We start from the raw sequence: 17,922 nt of genomic DNA, 5'->3' as shown, positions 1-17,922 counted from the left end.
AATTAATAGCATAATTAAAAGAAGTAACGACACCAAGAAACTTGAATTTTTGCATATTTTCGAATAAAGATATCATTTCTATGTCAAATCGATTCATAATTCTTTTCAAATCAACCAACAAAAAAAAAAAAAAAAAAAACATTCGAGTGTTGACGTTTGAGTCCATCACAGTACATTGCAGCACTTAACAATCCATGATAATTCAATCATTTCAGTACGGATCAATCCGGTATAAATTGGCAAATTATTGATATTCGCTCACTCGGGTTGGTTCGTTTAATTGTAAATATTCATAATGGGTAATTTCGTCATTACAAACAACTGCATGGTCTATTTTTAAGCAATAAAAATGGAACTCAAATTGCTTTCACAAACCCTAATATAAACACTTCATTTATTATTTCTTAATCTTTGAGTAATATAACAAATCTTTCCCCACCCCATATTCACATTATCTCGATCCTCAAAGCAAATTAACAAACAGGTTTCCTATCTATCTCTCCATGCTTCAACTCCACTCTAGGGTTTTCCTTTATTTGCTGTACACATTGATATCCATTATATGTGTATACATTTCCTTTTAAAAATCGTTTCATCAGCTTTGTATCACTTTATGTATTTGTTTGTGTATTCATATTTCTTTTTGTTATGTTCCTTGGTATAGTTTTTCAGTCCATGATCTGTAATAGTGGATGTGATTTTCTAATATTTTGCTGCGTTCTATTCAACACTTTAAGCCCTTGCATGTTATGACTTTTTTTTCGTTTTGTTCTTTTTTCTTTTTTTTTTGGTTTTGGTCATTATAGACTATGTATAAACTGTTTACAATATTTCGGAACAAGAAAATAAAAACGTTGGTTAGATTGAAACATACGCATTCTTAGTGCCAGTGGATATTCATGGTTCGATTTGATGATTAAAATTTGGGTATCAGCATGTCAGTGCGCCAGTAACCACGTACGTTCATGCATTTTGATTTTGGTTACAAATGGACTGACTGTTTGTATAATCTTTTGCCAGTGGATTAGGTTTGTGAAATGGATACGGGGGGACCGAAGAAAGCAACAGTGATAAAGGTGATCGGTAGGACGGGATCGAGAGGGCAGGTGACTCAGGTTCGGGTTCAGTTTATGGACGACACAAAGCGTCAGATTACAAGAAATGTCAAGGGACCTGTTCGAGTTGGCGATATTCTCACACTGCTTGAGAGTGAAAGGGAAGCAAGGAGGCTTCGTTGATAATGAAGGCTTTGTTCCCTTGTCGTGAATAATAATAATAATATATGGATCATGGCCATAGTTAGATTTCACGCTCTTGCTAGCTACTGTTCAGTTTTGAAGTTTGTTCATTTCGATATGGCAACGAGTCTCTGATTTAATTGATTTATTTTAGTGTTTTTCGTATTATAAATCAAAACAGCTCTTTTCAGTTATGTTTTTCATGTTATAAATTAATATTCTTCTTTTTCTAATTTACCAGTTGTTTTATTTATTAATATTATAATATAATTTTACTGGCATTATAATCAAAAGTATCTGAGACCTTCTTTCAAACAATCCATCTAAAGGACAATCTAAAGATGACAAAATTTTGGTAAATGCTAAGTTACATTGAATGTAACTTACACAACTCATGTGAACCCATAATAATTTTGTGTGGTTCACATGAGTTGTGTAAGTTATATTGAATATAACTTAGAGGCTCTCCAAAATTTTATAGCGCATATGTTTTTAGAAAATATTTTCTAGATTATGCGTTGATCCTAAGGCATTTCAAATCTTAAAAAAGAGTCGTATTTAGCTATACATCTTCATTGGGCAAAAAGTCTACTCATTTTGGGTCAAAATATTTATCCTCTCTACACTTTTTAACGGTTTAATGCATAAAGCCATAACATAAACATTAATATTTTCATATTATCATATTAAACTGACTCGCCCATTTCAAAAAAAGAAATAATTAAATGAATAAAAATAAGCATCAATTCAATTATATAAAGTATCAACAAATATAAACATAAAATTAGTCGGTACATAAAATAATCATTCGAATTTTGAAATTTGGATTACTTACTTCTACTTTTGAATCCAAATCAGTGTAAATTTTAAAATCCCTTATTCAAATCCACTTTTTAATTATACGAATTTAAATTTTTGAATCAGGATCACATGGATATTTTTAGATTCTTAAAATAAGGATTACTATTAAATTATAAAAAATTCTACACTCATAACTACATAGAAAGACATAAATCCTAGAACTTGAGAATGTGTTAACAGTAGTCTGTTTGACTAAACAGTGAATACTATATATCCATTTCAAAATATGGCTCAGCTCTGATAACCAACTTCATCAATATTGCTGCTCTACAACAACCCCACTCATAAGGCTAATGTTAAGTTACATGCATGTAACTTACAACCCTCTCACATGAATAGTGAGTGATGTGGGTCTATTCACTATTCATGTGAGAGAGTGAACACTATATATCCATTTCAAAATATGGCTCAGCTCTGATAACCAACTTCATCAATATTACTGCTCTACAACAACCCCACTCAGAAGGCTAATGCTAAGTTACATGCATGTAACTTAGGGGGATCCCACTCAGAAATCCCATTAGGCCGAAAAGGCATCCCTTGTTCCAAAATCATCATTACTAGATCAGCAAGTATTCATAGCAGAAAACCCGACGGTCAAGTTAAAAGCCAGCAGCCTTGCCCTTATGGCTGCTGAGTTTCAAATTGATAAAATACAGGGCCACGAAAGCCAAAAAAAAAAAAAATATTCAAACGAGGCACTGAGTCTACGATGATGCCACTGGCTTGTGCAATGGAGATACTCATCACGACGGCTGATTCTCTGGATGACCTCCCTTGCTTAGACAACGTTGATTCTCGACGAGGCAAGCCTGCCAACCACAAGGTTTTCAGTGAAGCTACGTCAGTTCTTGCTTGTCAAGCTTTGCTCTCCTTTGCCATTGACCTTATTGCAACCAGGACAAAAAATGTTTCACCAGGCCACCTTCTTCGAGTGATTGCGGACATATGCTTGTGAGCTGACTCAGGAGGAGGTCCGGCAGGGCAGATCGTGGAAATTAACAGCAAGGGTAAAGAAGTTAGTTTGAGCGAAGTGGAGTCGGTTCACAGGAAGAAATGTGACAAGATCCTAGAGAAATCGGATGAAGGTGGAGCTTTATTTGAAGGGGGAATGAAGAAGAGACTGAGAGGCCATACAAGTATGGAAAATGCGTCGGGCTGGCTTATCAAGTGTGGGATGATACTTCGGATATGGAGAAGGATTCTCGCGACGATAAGGCAACATATGTGAATGTTGTGGGTATGGATGGTGCAAAGAAGTATGCAATGGATTTGGTGGTTGAAGCAAACCAAGAGCTTGCTTACTTTGATTCTACAAGGGCCGCACCTTCGTGTCATATGGCTAATATTGTTGTTTCTCGTCGAAATTAGTTCGCTGATTATTCACTTTCTGTTTGATTAATTTGTTGACAAGGCAACATATCCAAACAAATAAATATACGCTGGTTTTCCTCTCCCTCCCTCCGGATAATTTTACTCTCACTTTGGGACTTAGATTACAAAAGACTGAAGAAAAAATTAACTTATGCTTGTGGAAGTGTGGAACAAAATGATCAACCATCCATCCATTGGGCCAACCAAGTGACTTACTTTATTCACAGTAAACCACAAAGTACGGGCACCAGCTGAGCACCGCTGCTTCGGGATCCAAGTACACAATCATCTTCGAAGCTATAACTTCCAGTGCCTCCAAAATCGGCAGGAAGTTTAGCGTTTGTGCCTCCTCCTATTTGAAGAAATCTCAGCTTCTATATGCTTAATTTCGTCTTTCAGGCCCTGTAGAGTTGCTTCCTTTGATCGTTGTGCTCTACCAGTACTGATCAAACTTGAAAGATGCTTCAAACATGAAAGATATGCAGCCTTTACTTCGAAAGAATCACCAATTGGCTTCTCAGTTCCAAACTGCATTAATCAAGTTCAAATTCCATTGTCCCAATATAGAAAAGACTTGTTCTAACAAAATTCGGTAATTCCCCATTTTGTCCAAATATTTTCAGTAACTAAAGCAATATCACTAATGTTTCATAAAATTATTGACCAACAATTTCAGCCTAGGCGCCAGCAATCAGAACACTTAAGTTCTAGGAGTGCAAATCAAGATAATAAACTAAACATTCCAAATGACAAAATAATAAATAGATTAAAACTCAGAACGATGAAAAATGGACCAAATCAATCAAACTTTCCACTTTTAATTTCACAATAACCCTAGTATAAACTTCACAACAATCTTAGCATAAATACCTTCTCGTTTGTAAGAGGCTTGTAATGTGAATTTTATTAATATACACCAAGCAAACCAAGCAAACTGTTAATAAACTTATTCGTTGATGACAGTCATATTTCATCAATAAAGTAGCCAACTTCAGTTTTTTTGATGGACATGAGTTAACAAAAAAGGCGCACAACCCCAGAAATCAGTGAAATGGGAAACCTTACTACATGGTAATACAAATAAATTATAAGAAAAAGATTGAAACAACCTACCAAGACATTATAAATACATATGCAGAACACATTCTGAGAGATCATGAAATGCATTACCTCTTTGTAAGCAGAAATGCATTCCAAAAGTGCATTTTCAGCCTCATAACAAGCCAAAATTTCCTCCTGGATTAGAACAAGAACATTCATAGTTAGCAAGCAAATGGTAAGAAAAGAAATGGGATAAAATAAATTAACAAAAACTAGGTCAAATCGTGAGTTTGAACTAGTAAACATTATGCCATTTCTTACAAATCATGTCCCAGAAAACGACATTCTCAATTTCCAGAGTATTGTTTAGGCAATCATGCATCAATTTTAGGCTGCATCAGTGAGAATGTTGGCAAATACTAAAAACAGGCAGAAACTGGAAACAAAATACTGATTGCTTTCTCAATGTTTTGAAGGTTAATTATGGTGAATGTATATTCCTGAGATGCATATATGTTTTCAAGTTTTTAATATATTAACTCAAGCTGGAGATGCAAGATTGGTGGGTCCAGGTTACTGATCTGCCTTTAGCTATCTACTTGAATATAACAATCAGTGAACTACAAACTATATGGGATGTAATAAAAATGTTGCCTTTAAGAAGTCACTGATCTCAACAGCATTATGAAAAATGTCCAAATTGAATTAAGAAATCTTCAATCATGAAATCCAAAAATTCAGGTATTCGTGATTCCAAATCTCTCAGCAAAAATTTAAGCACTAACCTTCGACTCCTGTAGTTCTTGTTTGTTTGTCTCCAGAAGTGCAAGAATTTCAAGCGATTGTAACTGGAAACACAACCATAGCCCATCAGTACGTGTTGGAGAAAATCTGTGAACCAATATCACACTTTCTTTTTTTTTAAGTAAGGGGGGTGGGCAAAGCCAAACAATTTTTTTATTTTTCTCCCTTACTACCCCCAAGGATCGAACCCGGGTGGTCAGCGACTACAAGCTTCGTGCTGTTACTAACCCGACCACGCCCTTGGTGGCAAGTGGCAACCAGTATCACACTTACCTTTTTTGAATTAATAAATATATCTTTACCCGAAAAATAAAATCAACAGCAGATAGAATAAATATTCATAATGAATGATTTCTCCACACACTTGTAAGTTAATTTTAAAAGCTGCAAAGCAGTACTAATGTGTAAAAGATAAAAGGAAAGGCCTGCAATTGTATTACATAGTGCAGGATATCGGAGGAAATAACTAAAAAGAATATTATCAGAACCTCTACATCTATGGGTACATCTTGTTTGGTGACTAGAAATTAGAAAGACAGGATAATCTGGAAAACCGAAACCAAAAGTTCAAGGAATATTCACAATGGAACGTACCAGGATGACGAAGGCAGTATGCCCCTCTCTTAAGGCTTCTCCGGATGCTCCATAATTTTGCTTCTCACCTTTCTGTTTTATCAATTTATTTAAAGCATGTCGTGCTATCCTATCAAGGAGAGAAAAGTCAAATACATCCACAATATCAAGATACATTCTTAACAAAATCAACAAACTAAACTAAAGTCACCATAGCCCTGAATTTGTCCAGATAAACTTTCAGTTATAATATCAATAACATCTTCATTGCAATTAATCATTATTTAAATGAGTGAAAAACATTGAGGCACCAGGGATCCTTGCAGTATCAGTGAAACATTTTGGAGCACTAGCTTTGCAAGGGGATCTACCTATTTTCAACGGACAGCTAATAGCGCAAAAAAGATGCCAAAATGGAAGCATAAAACTAAGCCACGGACATAGAAATGACACAAAAAGAAACCCCTGACATAACCTTGCTTATGGAAATTCACTGCACCTAATGAAATGAATAAATTAAGCAAAGCAAGATTAAAGAACCTGACCAATAGAATGATTGTCTCAAGAACTCCATCCAAAGATACCGTATCTAGAATGACGGACTGTTATGCTAGTTACAACACTTCTAAAAGTCATTGTATCTTTCATATTGATTCCAACAATCAGAAAATTAGGTAGATGTAGTCGTATTGCACTAACCTTGTGGAATTGTCTAATAGTTCTTTCGCCCGATCAAGCTCATCAATTGCTTCAGAAATATTCATCTTCCTCATTCTGTTGGAATTTAGCATTACTACCCTAGCAATGTGAAGCATGTTCGCACCAATCTAGCATAAAGAAAGATAACAACACATATCAGGTGTGCTACCATAATATTCTGCCTTTTAGATTTATAAAATATTAACAATGTACCATCCACAAACAAATAGATATGGCATCAGTATTTCAGAATACAATTTTGATATCAATTTAAAATAAACAACTTCCATTCGGTTTGACCCTTTTATACAAATACCTTGTATTGATCCAACCTCATTCTCATTGTTAATCACTACTTTTAAATATTTTGTATAAGCAAAAAGAAGATACATGAAGAATCAAAACAGAAGTATGCATGTAGACAATAGATTGACCAATCACTAAAAATATAAGATGAAACAATGTAGAAACTCTGTGAAAAATTATAATATATTAGAAGATGCTCTCCCACAAATCCTGTTCTGCAGGACAAGTTGAACTCTTCAAGAAGTCACCTTCTAGCTACTGTTGCTAAAATCGCCACAGAAACCAACGAAAGGAGAAGAATTGAAGACCAAAATCCCACAGCAGAGCTGGTGAGATTATGAATACTCAACTTTCTGACCATATACAACACCAAGTGATGACAGTCTCATCTCTCCTGATATGATAATCGGCAGTCGAGATATTTCTCAGGCAATGGTCCCCGTAAAACATACAAAGTACCGGTGGCGGTTTTAACCTACCAAATTTCTTCTACCAAAGGGATCCTGTAGTCTGGAGAACCACCTATCCACCTCCCATCACAAGGGCTTATTAAAAACATTATTTTACTGGCAATCCGAAGAAGCTAATCCACTTTTTCACCACAAACCTTAGTTGGATACCAATATGCCCAGCGAAGAAAGTTGAGGCTCCTACTCCCTATTCATTTTCCATTAAAGTCCTTTAGAGCCCACTGCACATAACTAAGTAATCTGCTACCGGAACATTTTGTTAAAAGAAATAACACATTCTCCCTGTACTTCTGCCACATTCACAGCTTCCATAAACCATCTCTTTCCATGTCATGGTACCTCAATCATATTTTTATGTAAACAAAGAGACATAAATGAAAACACGTCCATCCATCGAGATGATATCAACTCTATCTTTCATAACTGTCTGAGGAGTTGAATATGTCAAAGAAAGCAAACCTGAATATGGTCCTGAGGCATTAATTTTTTCCGAGCTTCAAGGCACCTATAAGAAAATTTGTAAATCTAATGTTAGACCTTTTGTTAATCTCTTCTTTCGTTCATAGATTATTTAATCATTCACCTTTCAAAAAGTTCTTGTGCTTCCATTAAGCTCCCAGTTGATTGTAGGGTAAGGGCTAGCCCTTCAGCTGCAATTACAGTGTCCAAAGAATTCCATCCCTGGCTCACAAAGTTGCTATTAGGGTAGGTAATTGATAATGACAAAATAAAAGTTTCACAGAGTAAAGAACAAGGTAATAATAACATCTGTGTCTACTAACACAATTCAATAAATAATCTTTTTAATTATAGCAACAACATCATTGAAGAGAACTTTTTTTGTAAATACAGAAACAATAAACATATTAAATATGAGAGAGAAAAAAAACCTTCGATGATTCCATAATATGCAGGATCTTTCTCTGTACAGTCTCAGCGTCTGTAAGACGATTGGCTTTCACGTACGTCTAGAAAGAATAGTATAAATATAAGTAAGATTAAGTAGCAACATAATAAGGCAAATTCTAGAGCAGAATGCAAAGTTGCAACCATGTTTGAACACACAGTCTGACGCAAACCTCTTATTTAATTAGGTGCATTGAGCTTGAAATCCTTCCAAAATTATTTACACCTTACTGAGTCAACAGAATATAATTATATCAGCAAGTAGGTAAAATTCCAACCTGTGCAAGATAACGAAGTCTCCTTATGCATGTCATTGAATCCCCTTCACCATTTTCCTATGCAAGGATACAATACATGGTTGTAAGACCACTAATATCAACTTGAAAATACCAGAAAAACTAAAATCAGCACTAATCTAAGTAAAATTTTGGCCACCTCTAAAATCCTGATAGACTCTAGAAAAAGGGCCTCAGAATCATTTTCTTTCCCTTGAAGATACAGCACCTGTTGTAACAAGTCACTCAAACACAATAATAATGAGCAGGGTACATAAAAATGATAAAGGCCAAAAAAGCGTGATAAAATACCTCAACTTTTACATACAAGAGTCATGGACTAAACAAAACAACAAGCAGCACATAAACATAACCACAAATACAACTTATTGTAATTTAGTTAATATCTTGGGGGATTTGAACACCAGAATGCTCGGCCAACTAGCTCTATATCATAAAGTTATTACTTAATTGAAAAGCTTAACTGATAGGTGAGAGTCTAACTATACTATTAAAACTTTATCAACAAAATACTGCAATAAAAATTTTTAAAAAATTAAGGAAAAAAATTGTATTGGAGAACGTACTGTTGCTAGGTGATACATTGTATCTGCATAGTCAATGTTTCCATGTCCCAGAACACGTCCCTTTATCTGGATTATTATAAGGTAATTAAGAACATAATTTCATAATTAATCCCAATAAAACACAGAAGAAATAAATGGAGGAAAAGGATAAGTTGAAGTTCAAGCATTAAAGAAGTTTCTCAACACTAAACAGTAATACACACTTCTGGTTTATACCTTTAAAGCACGCTGTTTGAGAAATCACCAAACACAAAACAAAACAAAACAAAACAGATCAGCAGATATTGTAATATTATACAAAAGTAAAAGCTGAAATATTATTAATTGAAACTCCAAAAAATTACAAAAAAGGGAAATGAAACTCTTACCACAATCAATAAAGATAATTTCGCAAAAACTAAATGCATTGTAGATCAAAAACATATCTTACCTCGTAGCAGGTACGAGCATCTTCTAGTTTCCGCTGGACTAGATAGAACTGCCCAAGATTGTGAAAAGCAACCCCTATACTGCATGAAAACAGTTAAAAGTTTCTCAATAGCAAAAATGATTCAAATATTTCAAGCACTGCACAGATTGTTGTCTCCTTATCTAGCGAAGCAAGGGAAAAGCCAAATCAAACCAGATTCTTGCTTAAGCTAAGAGACCATCCCAATTTTCAGAGAACATCAAGCTCTGGCCCCCCAGAAGATGTATGCTCGAACTGATGTAGCTTTTTCTAGACAAAGCTAGAACTTGTAGACAATTGGCTGGTATATGGTTATTTTAAATACTAAATAAATGACCATAGTTTTTAGTATAGTGTTCATACAAAAGTCTTCAAAATAGGGTTCAATGACTATGTAATTATTTATATTATACCTGTCTATATACATATGTGCATATCAGCAATGCTAGATTTCATGTCCAAGTACTTTTTATATTCATGTATGTTGTGCATGTAACTACATATGTATGCAAGCACACACATGCATGCAAGTATTAACATATGTATGTAAATACATGTGTATAAATTGTATGCACATACATGTACATATTGACGAATGTGTATAGGTATCCATGCATGCATTACCGTATATCTTCAGGACCAAATGATTCCTGCAGGATTTTGATGGCCTCCAAATACAAAGGTTCAGCTTTATCAAATGCCTTCTTAACCCTATATAGCTCTGCCTGTTAGGATAACAAAAGAAAGTAATGACAACTTCTTCAATAAAAATTTAGGAAAAATAAATTCAAGACTGGTACCATCCTAAGAAGGCTTTTCTACCAACTGCCTACGCTAGATATAAAATGAAGATATAATCAATCCTATGTGACTGAAATTGTCTAAATAGAAGACTAACCAGATTATTGCAAGCAGAAGCAACATGTGGATCCCGCTCCCCAAATCCTTCTTTAGCTTCTTGGAGGGCAGAAAGGAACAACTTCTCCGCTTCTGCCAATTTTCCCTATGGAGGGGATGTGTGGACAAATTTCTGAGTTGAAAGGATAACAAATGAAAGAAAAAGTAACACAGCAGCTAAAAAACTTGCCTGCAAAAAATAATGCCTTCCACTATCAGTAAAGACTCGCCACTTTGATGTGTGTATATTAGATACCACTGAACCATCCTCAATTTTGCGTAGTCCAACAGCATTTTCCCCTTCTGTGTCATTTTGACAGGTTGATTCGATTGAAATATCTTCCGCTAAGACAGGGTTTGGAGTTATCCCATAAATTAAGGCTGCAAAAGCATCAGATTTGTCACCAAGAAATCATTTGCAACATTAATTAACAAGGGTAAACAAAAACGAAATTCAACTTAAAACAACAAAGACATACATTGTTCTTTTTTCAAAATGAAGTTACAGATATACATTAAATAAATTTTATTCAGATATGAGTGCAGGCACCAGAAAATCAAAAAAAAAAAAAAAAAGAGAGAGATTCAATTTCGTAAGATTACGAACATGCAGGCTCTTAGTTGCCTACATTTTCGTTCTTTCATCTTCTACCAGTTAATGTCTACAAAATTGCCTTTGCTACTTCCAAAATAAAAATTATAGTCATATTAAATAATAAAAATAAAAAGCGAAGAAACGAGAGGGTAAAAATATACAAGCTGGAGCAAACAAAAGAATCCATAAACGAGAATCGTTTTGATTTGTTCTCCACGCATAACCTCCAGCTGCAGAACCATACTGATGAGAAAATTTCGTTTTGCCTGCAATACACGACAATCAAAAAATTTGTTTAATAAATGGAAGATGCAATCTGCTATTTGAAAACATTTAACATTGAAAAAGCGTATAGCTATGATTTGTTCATACAGGAGACTTGGAGCAGTGGCAACGAGTTAGCGCCAGAAGAAGAGAAAATTCGAGAACGAACGTGGCGGAATCTTGTTAGCAAGTTAGCTATTGCTTGCTGCCGCAGATACATATTTTGAATTTATGTCACTGCTTCACCGAGAGAGGAAAGAAGAAGGTTCAACGGTTAAATCCTTAATCCCAAAATCCTGAGGGAAATTTACAGTAATAACCAAAATAATTTTGCTTTTTTTCATCTTAACCCCCCAAAAATATTTCTATCAACATTAGCCATAAAACAACATAGTGCGACAGGTTGCCTGTCGCACCAAAGCTTGGTGCGACAGGTGCCTGTCGCACCAAGACTTGGGCATGTCGTACCAAGCTTCTTTTCGTTTGTAAAGAAGGGTAATTTGGGGAGAAAAGCGTGTGTTTGGCTAATGTTGATAGAAAAAAATTGAGAAGATTAATTATGAAAATAGTAAAAATTTTATGATTATTTTCGTAAATTTCCCTTAAGAAAAAAGGTTTTAAGAGGGGCTTTGAGGGGTGGCAATAGCTCCACCCATGTATATATCCTAAAAAACCTAGCCTTGGGCTTCTATTTGAAGGCCCAGGCTCTAAGCCCAACGTGCAGGTATTTACAATTCTATCCTTGCCAACTAAAGACTATATAAAATCATTAAATAACATATGAAACATGCCTTTTTTCTCATTGGCCCACATTTTACTTGAATAATTTGGTGTGCCAAGTACTGAATACTGCTACAGGTAACAGTAACAGGTTACTTAAGAAACATTTAAATATTGGTCAGAACTTGGAATCATAAGGAGATTCTTCAGATTGGCTTTGAGTGTGATTTAGTAATCGGATACGGCTTGTAATGGAGTGTGTGTAGACAACCAATTAATTGGAAGATCCTTATTTAAAAGCTTCATCTGGTGCATGGCGCGTGTATTAGCTATTTTAGGCACAATGGAGAGTGCGTGGACAACCAATAACAAAAAGGTGCAGATTCCAGTGGATCCTCTTGGCTAATACCTCTCAAAGAATCTTTTTATTTAGAAACTATTTGTAAAAATTTGGATCCTTTAAGAATTAATTTTTATGATTCTTTTTTCGAGGTTTTTGTAATATGTAAAACATTATGCTCATAAAATAATATTTTCAAGGCCAACAAGAGTGGACTCAAAGAAAGCACAAGAATATAAAAGCAAGAAAAAGCATGTGAGATTGGGTAGGCAGCAAGCTGGATGTGTCAGCCCATATTCCTCCTCAGATACCACAAATTCGGACCTGTCTATGTTACAGATTCTGTAACAAACATCTCCCGTCATCCCACCATCCGATTTTCTTTTGTTTAGTTTCTCACTCCACATCCAACCACATCCAACGGCTGATGCTGCAGTCTGTACCTTACAGATTCTGTAACGTAGTTTTGTCCCCACAAATTCAATAATGATATGCTTTTTCCTTTTGTAAGAATCATGTGATAAGACTCATTTGTAATAATAACCACATAATAGGATTAGAGGAAATTTTGATTAGTGCAATGGTGATTGGTGACTTAGAAGTAACTATGCCTGCTATTTGGACTTGAATTGTAGAAAGAACCTCAAATAATGCAGTCCTCCGAATGATTCCTTTCATCTATTTGCTGTATCATCCTGAAAAAGAATGGATTATCGAATGGTCTATTTTATTTATGTGCAAGTGATGAGCAGGAAGCCATATGCCGCCTGTCAATAATTTTTTTTTCTTTCATCTATTAATATTGCTATGAGCATACTCTACCGTGCACCGGCCTCAACGTTAAACCCATCATGACTTTTCATTGCACTTCACTTGTTCTTTGTCAATTTTTATTCTTGCTTTTGTTTCAAGACGTGACGGGAAGATTATGGTCGTGTAATGTTGGAAATAATGCACAGTAGATATGACCTCATAATACAAGAATCACATTACATGGGACATAGACGCCTCATACTTTGGAATAAGAAGAATAGAGCCATCAAAACCGTTCTTAATATGAAAACTTGTTTCAGGAACTGAAATCATCAGAAGCACACCCATGTTAGTCTTTGTGTGCCAAATGAGTCTGAAATTCGAATGCTTAGTGAAATGAAACTGCAATAAAATAACACAAAACAAAGGTTTTGAACAAAAGGAATTGACCCTTCCATAATGTTATTAAATTAAATGTTTACATTATTCAACCCAATAGGACAGCAGGAAGCAATGAACCCACTGTTGCAAATACAGGGGCAGAGATTGAAACAAGACAAAAGCTGAACTACTACTAATAAAGCATCCTTAGCAGAACACAATTCTGTCGTGAACTCGTGAATCCTGAGTAAAGCCAGCAGATCAAACAAAATATTTCAAAGGTTGCTAGAGGAGCATTCATGGCTTCCACAGAATAGTGGTTTCTGCAATCATGGAGGTGACAACATATGGATCCATGTTAGAAGCAGGTCTCCTGTCCTCAAAGTAACCCTTTCCTTCTTTCTCTGTGTCTCGTCCAACACGGATTGATGCCCCACGGTTAGCAACACCCTGAAAAATGACAGCATTCGAGGAGAAATAAAACACATTGATTGTTCAGTTTTTAACAAGAAAACACTTCATAAATAACAGTCGAATTCGCAATATAAGTTAAATCACTCCAAAAATGATTTATACCCATTTGAAAGTGTTGATGTCAGCTGTTTCATGTTTGCCAGTGAGTCGGCGTTCATTGCCTTCACCATATGCGGCAATGTGCTCACTGTGCCTCAGTCCAAGTTTCTCAATTGCTTTCTTAATAACCTCAAAGCCTCCATCGTTCCTCATCGACTTGGTGCTGCAGCATTGTCGAATATTTCATGAGGACATAGAAATTTTATCCCAGTGATCCAATTAACACAAAGAGAACAAAGAAGTAACCTGTAATTTGCGTGAGCACCAGCTCCATTCCAGTCACCCTGATAGGGAAAAAATTAAAAATAATACAAATAGTCAATATACAAGAATGAAAAATTACTATACTTGAGCAGAAAACTCTAAGAATCAAATATTGACCTGAATTGGCTTGGGATCGAAAGAAAGCACAACTCCAGCAATCTCTGTAATCCGCTGTTAAATTCAAATGTTGGCATTAAGAACACTTCAAATCTTTAATAGATACCAGTAGTAGTTACGGAAGTATCCTCTCAAAAAAAAAAAAATATATATATATATACATATATATATATATATTGAGTATAATAGATTACCTCTAAAATATAGCGGGCAACCCACAACTGATCTCCAGCAGAAATTCCAACAGCGGGACCAACTTGGAACTCCCACTACACAGAATATGGAGAATGATTTAATTATTAAAAACTAGATTTAGCTACCAAGTGTATGAGGGAAAAAATGAAAATAACCAGGATAAGCAGAAAAGTTATGATAATTTACCTGCCCCGGCATGACTTCTCCATTGATGCCACTGATGTTGATTCCTGCATATAGACAGGCCTTGTAATGGGAGTCTACAATGTCGCGCCCCCAAGCTTTGTCAGCACCAACACCACAGTAGTATGGTCCCTGGTAAGCCACAACACGGTACTCAATCATACATCTAATCAGGGAAAATAAATCAACGACATCACCAATTATCAAAATAACAGAAAGTAAGAGATCATAGTGATAATATGTCCTGTACTTGAATTAGAAAGTACTTGACAAAGGAAAACATGAAGTGTGTGATTATTTGTCACTTCTAAGCACAAGCAAACCATAAGGAAAATTTTCCACCAATGCAGTAAATAACAAAACCAAAAGAAATTGCAATAAATCGAAGAATTGCAGTGTAAATATAGGGAAGACAAATAAAACCTGAGGCCCAGGATAACCACCGATGGGCCAGCCAAGAGGCCATTTAACATCCTTCTGCAGTAAGGTGTATTCCTGCTCAATACCATACCTGTCACCAGATTAAGCAGCAAGTTAACTGTATCGCCTATGAAAAAAATACAGAACAAGTACACAAATAGAAATAAGGAGCAGAAATTACCATGGTTCTTCAGCCACAACGTCAGAATGGCTGAAAATCTTGGCAGCTGCATGTCTTTTGTTTGTTGGAATTGGTTCTCCCGCAGGAGTGTAAGCATCACACATAACCTAAGTCAATTAACATTAAAAAAAAAAAAAATCAATTTCATCTCAAGAAAACTAATATAATACAGAATCTGTGACGGAATAAATAGATATAAGAAGCATAATATTTAGTGCATAAATGGAACTCACAAGAATATTGTTGCCTCTCCTGAATGGATCCTTGAAAATAGCTTGAGGACTGTCGCATTACATTAAAATCACACGAAATATGTCAGATCATATAAATATTTAAACTAAATGATGATGGAGAAAGAAAAAGGTAACCAGAGTACTTACTAGAGGATCACTTCACTATCTTCTCCAGGTGCTTGGCCTGTGCTGGAACCATCATAATTCCACTTAGGCAGCTTGGAAGGATCACTAACGGGACCGGGAAGAGTCTATACAAATCACCCAAAAAAACATAAAATAAATTACAAACCGAAACAAGTAAGGTAATAAAAACAACAAAAGTTTCTTTTTATTCTCCTAAAAAAAAGAAAAAGTTCATCATTACCCTTGCTTTGCTCCTCATGTCCATGCCAGATCCACCGATCCTATTTAAGAAGTTGAAAACAAAATTACAAAATCAGCATACATATCAACCATACACAAGTATTAAGATGAAAATCTGCGGAACAAAACCGTTGACTCGTCACATAGACAAAAATCAAGAAGTAAAAACACAGAGCCCCTCTTTCTATTGTTGCTAATTTATGAAAGTAAAAATAAAATGGAAAACAAAAACTTTCATATTTTGTCACAGGAAATAATAAAAACAAAAGCACACCGCGACAACTATTTGGCTTTGAATGAGATGATTGTTCTTTCTTCTACCACTCTCTTAGCAAATATAACAAAGCAAAAAAAATTCCAAAAAGAATCAACGAAACACAGATGTTATAGAACCAGTGGTGGATCATTTATATTAAAACGTCATAAGAGAAAACATCAAACAAAACTGTGTGTATGAAAGATGTTGCACCGCCCCTTAGTTGTAGATCAAAACAAGAACACTCAAAAACAAAACACACCCATTAAAGCACACGCAGCAACAAGCACAGACGAATAAAAAACAAGCTTATAGACACATGTGTAATTACTAATGAGTGTAATAAGAAACAGAGTTGAGTGTAAGAGAAGAACAAGAAACGAACCATATGTACTCAGCGATGATCTTGTCAGTGGATTCTGAGAGGTTAAGGTTAAGGAGATCTGAGAGCAGAGACATGTTTCGAAGACTCTTTAGTCTCTTAACACAACAAAGAAACTGGTAATGAGATTGCTGTGATTGAAGGGATGTTAATGTGCTACACAGAGACGTGAACGGAGGAGGCTGTTGTTGCCTGGCTTTTATAGTGCGGTTTCGCAGTGTTGAAAATAAAAAAGAATTCTATTTTGTATTTGATTCAATTTCCTGGAGAAATAGAAATATAAAATACGAATTGTAACTGCTGGTAAAGTTTTTTTTTATAGAAAAAAAATTACTTAAAATGAAGTGGCATCTTGTGAAAGGGAGTTGAAGATGCTTATTACTATTTTACTCGTGCAGGTAGAATCTTATCAGGGGGACCCTACGTTGGCAGAGATTTTTAATTACCCGGTGACTGGCTAATGGCCCCACGATGAGTCATTTTTGTCTTTTTTCCAAAGAAAAAAAAATTCTTTTGTATTTTTTTGGAATTTATTTTCTTTTGTATTAGTGATTAAGAAATTTAAGCAAGTTCGGTAAAATACTAAATTTGGAATTTGTTTTCATTATACTTTAATTTTGAAATGTTATGATGTTTTAGTGCACCCATTTATACATATTGACATTATAATAGAGAAGGATACTTCAAAGATATTGCAAGTTTAGTGGCGGCAATAAATAATATAATTTGACTTTTATTGAAACAAGTAAAATCTTATCAATTTTTGTTCTTGATTGAGTATATAATAATTTTAAAATACAAATACAATTGTCAATTTTTTTTAACAAATTTTTTAATATTTTTTTTAAGTTATTCATTATGATTCTAAAAGTTTGTGTTAAAAAAAACACAAATTCTCAAATATAACATAAAATTTAATAGTTGAAACGAATATTTAAAATTGATAATTAAATATTTTATGTTATGTTTGTATTAGGGACGAAGACAGAGCCGGGACGAATAAGATGATAGAATTTTATTAGTATATTTACATGATCTTTTAAATTTTTTTTTTTTCAATTATCCTGTATATACTAGATTCATGATCCGTCCTGATGTATTTCTCTTATTTTTAATACCATCATAAGTGATTATCAGACTAATAAGCAATATATTTTAGTATTTTAAACATGTTTTTAATATAAAATAATAAGGGTGATTAATAATTAAAAAATAAGGAG

At 34.7% G+C, this 17,922-nt stretch overlaps 4 protein-coding genes across 7 annotated transcripts; 2 read left to right on the top strand and 2 right to left on the bottom strand.

Moving 5' to 3' along the window:
* Nucleotides 1–402: 402 nt before the first annotated feature.
* LOC18038786 (40S ribosomal protein S28) lies at nucleotides 403–1,352 on the top strand. Its single transcript, XM_006430544.2, has 2 exons — nucleotides 403–484; nucleotides 1,021–1,352. The coding sequence occupies exon 2, from the start codon at nucleotides 1,038–1,040 to the stop codon at nucleotides 1,236–1,238; it is 201 nt and encodes a 66-aa protein (XP_006430607.1). The 5' UTR covers nucleotides 403–484; nucleotides 1,021–1,037; the 3' UTR covers nucleotides 1,239–1,352.
* A 1,451-nt stretch (nucleotides 1,353–2,803) lies between these two features.
* On the bottom strand, nucleotides 2,804–11,632 carry LOC18038585 (kinesin light chain 3). 4 transcript variants are annotated; one of them, XM_006430542.2, is made up of 18 exons: nucleotides 11,447–11,632; nucleotides 11,236–11,340; nucleotides 10,670–10,860; nucleotides 10,481–10,585; nucleotides 10,207–10,307; nucleotides 9,565–9,643; nucleotides 9,351–9,362; nucleotides 9,135–9,200; nucleotides 8,708–8,776; nucleotides 8,551–8,607; nucleotides 8,257–8,334; nucleotides 7,950–8,047; nucleotides 7,826–7,871; nucleotides 6,591–6,718; nucleotides 5,913–6,021; nucleotides 5,300–5,362; nucleotides 4,644–4,709; nucleotides 2,804–4,001 (listed from the first exon to the last, which is right to left on the bottom strand). In XM_006430542.2, exons 1-18 carry the CDS (start codon nucleotides 11,556–11,558, stop codon nucleotides 3,807–3,809), a joined length of 1,680 nt encoding a protein of 559 aa, XP_006430605.1. In that variant the 5' UTR covers nucleotides 11,559–11,632; the 3' UTR covers nucleotides 2,804–3,806. The 4 variants fall into 4 exon arrangements, with proteins under 4 accessions (XP_006430605.1, XP_024038138.1, XP_024038140.1 ...); XM_024182371.1 differs by lacking the exon at nucleotides 2,804–4,001 and adding an exon at nucleotides 4,135–4,537; XM_024182370.1 differs by lacking the exon at nucleotides 8,708–8,776.
* On the top strand, nucleotides 2,812–3,470 carry LOC18038586 (geranylgeranyl pyrophosphate synthase, chloroplastic). Its single transcript, XM_024182640.1, has 2 exons — nucleotides 2,812–3,053; nucleotides 3,206–3,470. Exons 1-2 carry the CDS (start codon nucleotides 2,812–2,814, stop codon nucleotides 3,468–3,470), a joined length of 507 nt encoding a protein of 168 aa, XP_024038408.1.
* A 1,907-nt stretch (nucleotides 11,633–13,539) lies between the features above and the next one.
* Nucleotides 13,540–16,939, bottom strand: LOC18039975 (glutamine synthetase nodule isozyme). Its single transcript, XM_024181950.1, has 12 exons — nucleotides 16,706–16,939; nucleotides 16,066–16,105; nucleotides 15,846–15,949; nucleotides 15,699–15,747; nucleotides 15,466–15,572; nucleotides 15,288–15,375; nucleotides 14,868–14,996; nucleotides 14,681–14,755; nucleotides 14,487–14,540; nucleotides 14,352–14,389; nucleotides 14,109–14,268; nucleotides 13,540–13,982 (listed from the first exon to the last, which is right to left on the bottom strand). The coding sequence occupies exons 1-12, from the start codon at nucleotides 16,777–16,779 to the stop codon at nucleotides 13,830–13,832; spliced, it is 1,071 nt and encodes a 356-aa protein (XP_024037718.1). The 5' UTR covers nucleotides 16,780–16,939; the 3' UTR covers nucleotides 13,540–13,829.
* Between the last annotated feature and the right edge of the window lie 983 nt (nucleotides 16,940–17,922).

The sequence above is a fragment of the Citrus clementina genome, unplaced genomic scaffold (assembly GCF_000493195.1).
Source record: "Citrus clementina cultivar Clemenules unplaced genomic scaffold, Citrus_clementina_v1.0 scaffold_6, whole genome shotgun sequence".
In the NCBI taxonomy this organism is placed as follows: Eukaryota; Viridiplantae; Streptophyta; class Magnoliopsida; order Sapindales; family Rutaceae; genus Citrus; species Citrus x clementina.
Note: the sequence above shows the minus strand (reverse complement) of the source record. Positions and strands in the feature narration are given on the sequence as shown.